The sequence below is a fragment of the Elephas maximus genome, chromosome 11 (genome assembly GCF_024166365.1).
Source record: "Elephas maximus indicus isolate mEleMax1 chromosome 11, mEleMax1 primary haplotype, whole genome shotgun sequence".
Lineage (NCBI taxonomy): Eukaryota > Metazoa > Chordata > Mammalia > Proboscidea > Elephantidae > Elephas > Elephas maximus.
In genome coordinates this window covers 57,915,059-57,927,134 of record NC_064829.1, presented here as the reverse complement: position 1 = coordinate 57,927,134, position 12,076 = coordinate 57,915,059, and the positions used below count along the sequence as shown (strand labels likewise).

Below are 12,076 nucleotides of genomic sequence, written 5' to 3'. Positions count from 1 at the left end.
TAAAGTATGCTTTTTCTCAGTTTGCTTTCTAACTGACTTATTTGCTTTTTTTTTTTGCCACAGTGAATTTTTTTTAAATTCTTTTTATATAGGGAAACCGTGGTGGTGTAGTGGTTAAGACCTACGGCTGCTAACCAAAAGGATGGCAGTTCTAATCCACCATGTGTTCCTTGGAAACCCCATGGGGCAGTTCCATTCTGTCCTATAGGGTCACTATGAGTAAGAATTGACTGGACGGCATTGGGTTTGGTTTTTGTTTTTGTTTTTAAGTAGTTGGATTTATCAAGTTTTTACAGCTTTTAGGCCTTCAGGGTCTATGAACTGGCTCCTTGTTTCTTTATTTTCTTAAATTTGTATTTTTGATGTATTTGGGATTTAATTTAGTATAGGGCGTCACGTATGGATTCAAGTTTATTCTTTTCTTCAGAAGGCTACACAATTGTCCCAATACTATGTGTATCAGTATCTTCTTAGAGTACCAAGTGTTGGTGAGAATGTGGAGCAACTGGAACTTTCAAAAATTTTTATGGGACTGTAAAAATAGTACTACGACTTTGGAAAAAGGTTTGACAGTTTTTCATGAAGTCAAATATCTACCTCTCCTCTCATTCAGTCACCTTATTCTTAGGTATTTACTTCTTCTAAGAAGAAAATATATGTCCACAAATGACTTGTATTAGAATGTTTATAAAGTTTTACCCATAATAGCTCCAAACTGGAAACAACCCAAATGCCCATCAGCAAGCCCATCAAAATCTGGATAAGCAGATTTTGATATTTTCATACAGTGGAATAGTACTTGGTAATAAGAGAAATGAACCAACAATACATGCAGCAACATGAATAAATCTCAGATGTTATGCTGAGTGAAAGAAGCAGAATCAACAAGAATATATACTATATGATACTCATCCCCCCCGCCCCTTTTTTCCAGTACACAAATGGGCAGAGTTAATCCATGGTGAAAATTTGAAAAAAACTGGTTGCCATGGGGTTTGGCAGATTGATTGGGAGTGGGCATTGAGGGAACTTTCTGTTGTAATGGGGTTGTTCTGTGTCTTGATAGGGGTTTGCATTACACATGGATGTGTATACACATGAGTTACATGTATATGCTTTTGTCATCACGTCAAATGGTATACTCAGATCTGTGGATATCATCAAATTTTATCTGTGAAAAGGAAGTCTAAACCAATATTAAACACTTAATTACTAGGTTCGCATTTTGTAGTGGTATGGCTTAGCAATCTTGAAGCTCCTGTCTAGGTATTCTAGACATGAGTGAATGAATAAGTATATTGAGCTTAATGGGAGCAAGGTGTCTCATTTTTGGGTAAGAGACTTACAAATATTCCCTGTGGTGTTGGATTGGAATTTTAAGTATCATTGTGAACTGATATGTAAGTGTGTGTGTGTGTGTGTGTGTGTGTGTGTGTGTGTATATGAATTACATACAGCGGATATATACACACACGTAATTTTCCAGCTTGGTCTTCTGTGAAAGTCAAGAAGTAATGACACACCTATAGCAAGGAGAAGCCCTGTGCCCAGCTCTCAGTTTCTAAATACCATTCTCCGCTGAAAGTAATAAGAGCTCTTTAGAGAAAAAGCTGATCCAGGGTGGGAATGAGAAAGTATAAAATAGCCTGGAACATCTTGTTGAGAAAGTAAAGAAGTGCAACAAAAAATGATGTGGGCATAGCAAAAGGACCCTGGAACTCTCTTGAAGGGGCTCCTATTGTCAAATCTGAGATAATTTGAATATAAAACACACAATAATATAACTAATTGAATAGAATAAGATTCCACAAATTCATAAAGATATACAAGTAAATAAATGAACAGATGGATAAATGGTGGAGAAGGGAAAGTTTGTTTTTAAAGTAGAATGCCACTTAATAAACATATAAGGAAAGACTGAATTAGGACATCATCAGTGGGTACTAAAACTAGTCAGTAGAAATTTGATGAGGAGCAGGCTGTGTGTATAATTTCAAAATATTTCTCTACAAATTACTTATTTATTGAAAGGGAAAAACATTGTTTTTATGGTCAAAAAACTGTTGAGATGGAATAAACTATTATTAGGTTCTATATTGCATGATATAGACACTAATAATAATTATAATTATTATAATACTTGCATGAGGAAACTCTGGTGGTGTAGTGGTTAAGTGCTACGGCTACTAACCAAAGGGTCGGCAGTTTGAATCCACCAGGCACTCCTTGGAAACTCTGTGGGGCAGTTCTACTCTGTCCTATAGGGTCACTATGAGTTGGAATCAACTCGATAGCAGTGGGTATATTGCATGAGCTAAATGGGTTAAGTTTTCCTTAAATATTTTCTTAACGCATTTTAAATGGCAGCTGTTTTTTTTTTTACCGAGGCTATGTAGTTCTTGCATGGGGTCTCTGATTTGATTGCAGTCAGATATTGATTGGGGCAGTCAACTAAAGGTTTGACTGTGTTGGATGTTCAAGATGGCTTATTCCTTTGGCTAGTAGTTCATATTGACTGTTGTCTGTAACACGTGGCCTCTCCAGCATGGCCTCTCATGGCTTCTACTAGAGTAAACCTTCTAAGAATGCCAGGTGGAATGTTGGATGGTCTTTTATAACCTAGCCTTGGAAATCATATAGCCCCAGTTCCCAAGTTGTGTGCTGATGTACCTGGGAAGCTGTAGTGAACTCACTGGGCATCATGGAATATTTTAAATCTGTGAGGGAAACAAAGCAACATTTGTCTGACACAGTGTGAACTACTATTAAGTTATTTAGACCCAACTTTTTGATAAGTGGAACTATGAGATTTTTTCATTTTTGTCCTAGGGGAACCATGAAAAAAGTACTGAGACACTAAAGGTACAGTGAACCAAGAAAGCTTCCGAACCTCTGTCAGATACAGTCTGTTCTGTTTATAACTCTCTTGGTCCAAGCAGTTATCAGCCTACCCAGATTCTTGGGGAGGGGACATAGACCTTATCTCTCAATGGAAGAACTGGCAAAGTCACATCATAGAACATGTTGGATGGGAGATACTGTTGAGGCTATCTTTGGATAAAACAATCTGCCTGGAGGTGGAAGCTGTGGTTTTGAATGCAGCTGCCGTTGCCTCATATGTAAGCTACCGTATGCCTCATATGCATGCAAAAGTTGGGTAATGAAAAAGGGAGACAGAAGAATTGATGCGATTGAACTATGGTGTTGGTGAAAAGTATTGAATATACTGTGGACTGACAAAAAAATGAAGAAATCAGTCTTAGAAGAAGTACCACCAGAATGTTCCTTAGAAGCGAGGATGGTAAGACTTTGACTCACTTACTTAGGAGATGTCATCAGGAAAGTCTAATCCCTAGAAAAGGCCACCATGTTTGGTAAAGTAGAGGGACAACAAAAAAAATAGGGAAACTCTCAGTGAGATGGATTGACACAATACAGGCAACAGTCAACTCAGTCATACCAGTGATCATGAAGATGGCATAGGACCAGGCAATGTTTTATTCTGTTATATATAAGGTGGCCATGAGTTGGAGCTGACTTGAGAGCAACTAACAACTAGGCTTGCTGAGCTAGGTGAAAATTGAAGAGTCAAAGACAGAGAGCCTTAGGCAACTCAGACATTTAAAGTATGAAGAAGAATTTATAAGGAAATCAAGAAATAGGAAAACTACTACAACATGTTGTCTCAAAGCCAAGTGGTGGGGTTAAACCACTATCTTACTGAAGATAGGGAGTGACTAATAGTATTAAATGCTGCGTAGTGTAAAACATGATAAAGATGGTTGAGTCTTGTCAACTTGGTAATATTGAATTTATTGGTTACATTAGAATGAGTAATTTCGGGTATCTGATGAGGAAGACTCCAGATAAACCTATATTAGACATTTGCACTGTATCTTTCATGTCTCTTCAATTTTTTTCCCCTCCTTCTTGCTCTCTGTTCTTCATTCTGGCTAGTTTCTATGACTTAATGTTCAGGTCACTAAATCTCTTCAGCTGGGTCAAATCTGCTGTTAAATCCATTCATTGAGTTTCTTTTCTTCTTATTTTATGTGTTTTTTAATCAATTGCGTTCTTAAATTTGGCTATTTTTCAGTTCTGGAATTTTTTTTTTAATAGAACTAAAATTTTTAAAGATTCTCTGTTATTTTACATAGTTTACAGACCGTTGAGAAATTTTTTATTTCAAAAATTTGTTTATGTCTGTGAATATAGTAAGCATTGTTGTGTCTTGTAATTGTTGGGAGGAATTTGTTTTCTTTTTCTTTTTTTAATGGGTGTGTATGGTGGTTCTTGTTCATGTAATTTGTTTCTTTATGTACCTGATTAATTTTGATTGTATCATAGTCTTTGTTTTTCTCTCCACAGTTATCCCTTCTTTTATTTATTTATTCTGTCAATATTATTGAGTGCTAATATTGTCAGGCAGTGTTCTTGTTGCTAGGGATACAGGAGTGGACTGATGTCTGTCACCATGGTGGTTATTCTCTAATGGGGAAAAAGATAATGCACATATAAACAAGTGAGATAAATGATGTCAGATGGTAAGCACGTGCAGTGGAGAAAAGTAAAGCAAGGAAAAAAGGAGGGGAAGTGGGGTGAGGAAGTGTGGATTGCTGAGGAAGATGACTCTGATGTTTGAGCAGAGACCTGGAAGAGGTGTGTGCTGCTAGAGTTATGTAAGTGTGACTATAAATTTGATACTGAGTTTTATAGCAGAAAACAGGAGGGAAACATGAAATAACATTAGGGGGAAGGGTAAGCTTTTTGTGTATGATAGTGTTTGTGTTTATAAAGTTGTAGAAATAATTTGATGGTTGCAATTTTATCTTTCTGTAGAGAGGATTTTCTTCTGTTTCTGGAGTGACTTGGAACCTTCTTAATTCAGTTTCAAGGCTGGAATTTTTTGACCATCTAGATGACTTAAAAGGAGCCCTGGTGATGTCATGGTTAAAGCGAAACCCCCAGTGGCTCCACAGGAGAAGGATGTGGTAGTCTGCTTCTGTAGAGATTTATAGCATTGGAAACATTATGGGGTCACTGTGAATTGGAATCAACTCGGCAGCAGTGGATTTGGGTCTTTTTTAGATGACTTAAAGCTTGGGTTGTAATTTGCAAGAGAGTTGATTTACTTCCTGCTCACTCTTATCCTTCTAATGATCCCTTTGGTTATCCCAATCCTGAATCTAGAGTGATTACCAGAGCCTGCACACCCAGCAGGTCTTGAGCTATGTACCTTTTATCCCCTAGATCCTCATGTCTATCAAAAGCACTGCTCAGCTTCTCAGCCACCTCCTATGGATCAGTAAAAATGCCCTGAACCAAAGCAGTTCCAATGTCAGCCTGACCTCTCTCAATTTTTCTAGTGCCTCGAATCTTCGCCTTGTAATTCCTCAATATTTTGTTAGCTTTTTGATGCTTTTAGGAAGTATTCTCTCACCTGCCCTTTCCCCTCTCAGTGTTTTTTGTTGCTGTCATCAGGAAGCCCTAGCCTCTGTGCTCCCTTCAAATATTATGTGGTTCTGTGAGTAGGAATCGACTTGACTGCAGTGGGTTTGGTTTTTTTTTTTTTTTTTTTTTTAATACATTAATATGGAAGCTATGTTCTGTTACACTTTGCAGTTATTTTCTAATATTAGCTGAATTTTTTATTCAACTTTTTAAAATCTTACGTAGATGTAGAATGTAAATTATAGCATGGGAAAAAGCATTAAATAGTGTTGTTCAGAACGTGTTATAGGAACAGCTAAACAGCTTGGGTCAAGGAAGGTTTTCTGGAGGAGGTAAAACTATTTCTGAGTCTTGAAAGATGAATATGAGTTAGCCAAGCAGTTGGGACGGGGGGCCGGAGCTATCACACAGGCTTGGGAGGTATGAGGATACATGGTAACTGAGAAGTAGTAATTGATGAATAGTTGGCATTTTACCCATGTGTGTCTTCAAAATAATTTCTTAAATGGCTGTTTCAGAGGTTTATATGATTTTTTCTTTCAGGTGGACAGAACTCAAATTTGGGTTCTTATTTTGAAGCAGAGTTTTAATTAAAAGCATCAGCCTTCTTTAGTACCATATATGATGCAGAATGGATTAAATGAGGGCATGGGCTGCTTTGCCCCAGTCTTGCTCCAAACAAATGTTGACTATTGTTTTTACTGTTGTTACTAGTTCCGTTACTTTGGCCCTAGAAGTCTAGTGAATTTTTATGCAAGGCACTAAATTATGAACTAGTGCTTGGAAACTGAGAGTTTCAAATCTATTTTGTGAAGTAAAATTTGTGAATGAATGGATATATCTTTCTTGGTTTTAGCAAACCCAAAATGATATTAATGGCTCACTGTCTGTGAGCATAATAGAAAAAAGACTATTCAACAAATAAGTGAGTACTTACTTGTTGTCAACCCCTGTTTTAGGTTCTAGGGATATAACAGTGAATAAGGCATAAATTCTAGTTGGGGGTGGGTGGGACAGACAGTAAACAAATTGATGTGCAATTCAATGGCAGGATATGATAAGTGCAATGAAGAAAAACAGTAATGGTGTGGTGATATTTTAGCCCAAATTGTAAGGGAGGGCTCCCTGTGAAGTGGATGTTTTAACAGAAACCCAAATAAAGTTGGACAGGGATTCCTGTCACTCTCTGGGTGAAAGAGCATTCTAAGCAGAGGCAATAGCAGATGTACAAACCTGAGGTGGGAGCATGCTTAGTGTATCCAAGGACCACTAAGTAGGCCAGTATAGTTGGAGCAGAATGAGTAAGGATGGAGGGTGAATGGTAGGAGATGATGTAGGATGGTTAAGTCAGAAGTCATATAGAGTCTTAGAGGCTAAGTTAAGGACTTTGTATGTTATTCCAAGTGGGTGGGCAGCTACTAAAAAAAAAAAAATTTTTTTTTTTTACTAGATAGTAGTTATTGTTGCATGAGTGTTTCCCACTGTGCACTGAAAGTGCTTGTGGCTGTAAGCATTGTCTTTAGACAATGAAAGTTGGAAATCAGGCTCTTGACATCTTTGAAAAAAGATTCTGTTTTAGCCATTTCTAATATTTGTACTTTTGCTCTGTCATTTGAAGTTAGGCTTCATTGTGTACTTAAATTATTTCTTCTCAGCCATTTTGTTGGAGCCTATTTTGATCCATTTACTTGAATATTACATATCTAGCCCCTCCTCCCTCCAAATACGGTGGATTAGTATAGCAGCGAGTATTATTTGCATGCTGGATGGTGACAGATTTTCAGTTCTAGTTGAAATTAGCACTTAAATCTGATTCTTCCTGGGTTATGGTAGGCAGAATAATGACCCTGTAAAACCTGTTGATGTCGAGCCAATTCTGACCCTATAGGACAGAGTAGAACTGCCCCATAGGGTTTCCAAGGAGTAGCTGGTGAATTTGAACTGCCGACCTTTTGGTTAGTAGCCAAGCTCTTAACCACAGCGCCACCAGGGCTCCAAATGACCGCCCCCCCAAAAAAAATGTCTACGCCCTAATTGTTTAGAACCTCTGAATGTTTTACCTTATATGACAAAAGGGATTTTGTGTGTGTGATTAAGGTTAAGGACCTCGAGATGGAGAGGTTACTCTCTATTATCCCAGTGGGCCCAGTCTACTTATAGGAGTCCTTCAAGGTAGACGAGGAAAGCGGAAGAGTGGATAAGAGAGGTTTGACATGGGAAGGACTCTGTCTGCCCTTGCTGGCTTTGAAGATGGAGGGAGTCACAAGCCAAAGAATGTGGGGACCTCTAGAAGTTGGGAAATACTGTCAGTTTACAGCCAGCAAGAAAATGGAGACCTGGGTCCTTGTAATACAGTAATGTCAAAACTCATCTAATTTCAAACTGGGAGAATGAAAATCAGCATGAGCACAAAGCTGATTCTTATGAAGTGGAGGTCAGGCATAATTCCACTCTGCAGCTTTTATTTTTACCAATTCTGACACCAGTCGTCCCTTCCATGGCGCTCACTACTCTGTCATCTTCAGTAATTTGTTGCAGTGGCCACACGGAACTCACAGACCATACTCAAGGTTATGGGGCTTATTTGGGGTGTAAAAGGTTACAGTTAGGTCCAGGATCAACTTGGAGGTAAGAGGATACAACTAAGGATAAAGTTCTTCAATCAGACAGTTTCCAACCAAAACAGCTCTCAGCTTCTCCTTAGCCATGCCCACAGGCAGGCCTCACTCTCAGCACCTGCTGCTGGGCCCCACTTGAGCCTGGCCTCTGCCCTGCTTGGGCAAGTGTTACCACTCTTTAGCTCCACCAATAAGTGCCTTGTTGCCAATAAGCCTCCTGAGCAAACATGCTCAGCTCTCTCACTCCATCATGCGTTGGTCTCCTGGTTCTTCCTGCTTGTGCTGTCTTGTGCCATCTCATGCTGTCTCTAGTGTCATAGCTCCTTGTGTCTCCTGGGCCTAGAAGGTTCAAAGCTCGGGGACCCTGGGTCCAAAGGATGTGCTCTGCTCCCAGCTCTTCTTTTTGATGGTAGTGAGGTCCCCCTCAGCCTCTGTGGGATTGGTACTTTTAAGTCTACTAGGGTGGCAGAACTGACCAATTCCTTATGTAGGTTTCATGGATTGAATTGTGTCCCCCAAAAATATGTGTACCAATTTAGCTAGACCATGATTCCCAGTATTGTATGATTGTCTACCATTTTGTCATCTCTTGTGATTTTCCTGTGTGTTGTAAATCTTATCTCTATGATGTTAATGAGATCGGATTAGTGGCAGTTATGTTAATGAGGCAGGACTCATCCTTAAGATTGGATTGTGTCTTGAGCCAATCTCTTTTGAGATATGAAAGAGAGAAGTAAGCAGAGAGACAGGGGAACCTCATACTACCAAGAAAGCAGGGTCTGGAGCAGAGTATGTCCTTTGGACCCAGGGTTCCTGTGCAGAGAAGCTCCTAGTCCAGGGGAAGATTGATGACAAGGACCTTCCTCCGGAGCTGACAGAGAAAGTCTTCCCCTGGAGCTGATGCCCTGAATTGTACTTCTAGCCTACTAGACTGTGAGAGAATCAATCAACTTCTGTTTGTTAAAGCCATCCACTTGTGGTGTTTCTGGTACAGCAACACTAGATGATAGATGACTAAGACAGTAGGCCACAGTGACCTAGCTCGCATAGTAATCAGCCGGTCCCCACGAGAGTTATATACCTTATTTGCATAAATTGTCCAATCCCTTTGCAAGATCGTGGCCTAGCAAATTATCTTGGCAGGGCTACAGACCCAGGACCAGAAAGCCATATATAAAGAGAAACTTGTTGACCAGCAGTCTTAGAACCACCAGGAACTGCCAACAACCCTAATGAACAAGAAACGGATTCCCTCCTAGAGCCTTTAGAAAGGAATTCAGCTTGCCGATGCTGTGAGTTTAACTTTATGAGACTTCTGATCTATAGAATGAGGAAAATTGTGTTGTTTTAAGCCACTAAGTTTGTGGTGAATTGCTAATGGCAGTAATATAAAACTAATACAGTGCTGATGGAACATATCTGACTTCTCAAAGCAGATGTCTTAGATTTGTTAAATTTATTAAATATGGAATTTTAGGTCATTAATTCATTTTAACTGATATTTGTTAAGTACCTACTATTGGCCAGGAACTGTGGTTGGAACTTGAAATAAGGTCAAGGAAAGCCCCTGTCTTCATGGAAATTCATGATCCTCAGTCATTTCTTGGTCAATTCTTTATATTTTTAATCTTTTTTAAATTATAGAAAATTTCAAACGTATAAACGTAGGGGTAATAAAGAACTTCTATATGCATATCACTTAGCTTCAATAATTTTCACCTCATTGCCACTCATGTTTTGTCTGTACCTCTGTCTACAACCATCCTTCCTGCCCACTTCCTTAATTATTTTTCAAGAAACTTTCAGATAGCATATTTGATCATCAGTTTTACGTGAAACATGCTATACAGTTATCTCCTGTTGTCTAGTGACACAGGAAGAATGCAGGCCTTATTTTAATTTATACATCATTATCTGTCTTAGTTATCTAGTGCTTCTCTAACGGAAATACCACAAGTGGATGGCTTTAACAAAGAGAAATTTATTTTCTCACAGGCTAGTAGGCTACAAGGCCAAATTCAGGGCGTAAGCTCCAAGGGAATGCTTTCTCTTTCTGTTGACACTGGAAGAAGGTCCTTATCATCAATATTCCCCTGCTTGAGGAGCTTCTCAGCCCAGGGACCTTGGGTCCAAAGGACACGTTATTCACCTGGCTCTTGTTTCTTGTTGGTATGAGGTCCCGCGTCTCTCTGCTCCCTTCTCTCTTTTATAGCTCAAAAGAGATTGGCTTAAAACACAATCTAATCTTGTAGATTGAGTCCTGCCTCATTAACATAACTGCCACTAATCCCATCTCATTAACATCATAGAGATAGGATTTACAACACACAGGAAAATCACAAGAGATGAGAAAATGGCAGACAATCACAATACTGGGAATCATGGCCTAGCCACATTCATACATATATTTTTTGGGGACACAATTCAATCCATTACATTATCTACCTGTGAATTCATTTATAACCTTTAGCTCTGTATTTTTTGTCGTGAAATATTCTCTAGGATTTCTTTGGTGAAAGTTAGGAAATTAGCTAGATTCAGTTCAAGAGAGAAACAAATATAAGAATTGAGTTTTGTGTGGTTAATATATACAACAAGTAATTTTTGAAATTTTAGGGAAAAAATTGTTCTGAGTACTTCAAAAGTCAGATTTCTGAATAGAATTGAGATTTATTCATTAATTAATAAGGTCAGTTGCATGGGCCTCTGGTGTTTTGTGTATTTGTTTTTAAAATATATTTCTAGCAGCAATAAGTCCTTAAAATATCTGGTGGAATTTAAGCTTGCCCAATTCTAGAATCAAGTAATTTTTAATTTGCTTAATGAGCCTTTACCTAAATGTTAAGTATTTTTCTTTGGGCTTTCCGTGAATACCCTTTTTGCTATGTTGGTGAGATTTCCATTTCCCTGGTCTTAACATTTTACTGGTTCCCACGATAATCCTGTTCAAGCTTTTGCAGTAACTAAAGATTTCTTGATGTATTTATTCCTGAGCCCCCTGCTCAGTCAAAGCTTTATTTCCTTTTTATTTGACCTATGATTTGTTTCTAAAAGGAGCTAATGATCTTGGGAGGATAAAGGTAGTCTTTGATAATAGAAACATGTTTAATAAAGTAGTAATGATCTGTTTACTGTTCTTATTTTGCTGAACATATGGAGTTAGTTTTGAGAAAGTGGACACTGGAGACAGAAGATCTGGGGTATATCATTGTCCTGATTGTAAAGTGTATCAGCTCCACAAGGCATTGTTTTCTTCCCTGCACTGTGACTTCAGATTTACAATCTGAGTTTTTGTCTCTGGACTGTAACTAAACAGGTATCAACATAAGCGCTTTAGAGCGTATCTCCAAAGCAGAACACTGCTGGTAACTGTGTCATTATGCAAGAATAGACTTGTCATTCAGTAAGGAGATGGGAACTGGAAAATAAGGAAATAATGGGATACTGGATCCAAATTCAAGAGCTAATGGCTGGGAAAAGGTCTAATACTTTCTCTTGACTTAATTTTTCTGTTAAACATATTAGTGTTTTTTTTTTATAATCTAGAAAAGTATTGAATATTTAGATTTGCATTTTTAAGTGCATAAACCAAAACCTGTTGCCATCGAGTCATAGCGACCTTATAGGACAGAGTAGAACTGCCCCATAGAGTTTCCAAGGAGTACCTGGTGGATTTGAACTGCCGACCTTTTTGTTACCAGCCGTAGCACTTAACCAGTACGCCACTAGGGTTTCCTTTAAGTGTATAGTTTATTTAAAAAAGAGCAGTATCTTAATCTTGCGAAGTGATCATTATCCTGATTTTTCCCTCATTTTTTCCAGAGATATTACTTATGAAATATCCGTAGAAGCTATATCAACAATGGTTGTCTTTCTTTCCTGCCAACTCTTCCACAAAGAAGTTTTACGACAGAGCATCAGTCACAAGTATTTGATGCAAGGTCGATGGTATGTTTCTTTTTTAAATTTACCTAGTTTTTTATTTGTAAATCTGTATTCCTGTCTTG

General features: G+C 38.3%; 1 protein-coding gene across 7 annotated transcripts in view; it reads left to right on the top strand.

Annotated features, from left to right (window-relative positions):
* DYM (dymeclin) overlaps positions 1–12,076 on the top strand; it is a 351,008-nt gene that overhangs the window by 82,690 nt on the left and 256,242 nt on the right. For all 7 annotated transcript variants that reach the window (XM_049900187.1, XM_049900186.1, XM_049900183.1 and 4 more), the window contains exon 7: positions 11,892–12,017. In XM_049900187.1, the coding sequence (XP_049756144.1) occupies positions 11,892–12,017 (126 nt within the window). The remainder of the gene's footprint in view (positions 1–11,891; positions 12,018–12,076) is intronic.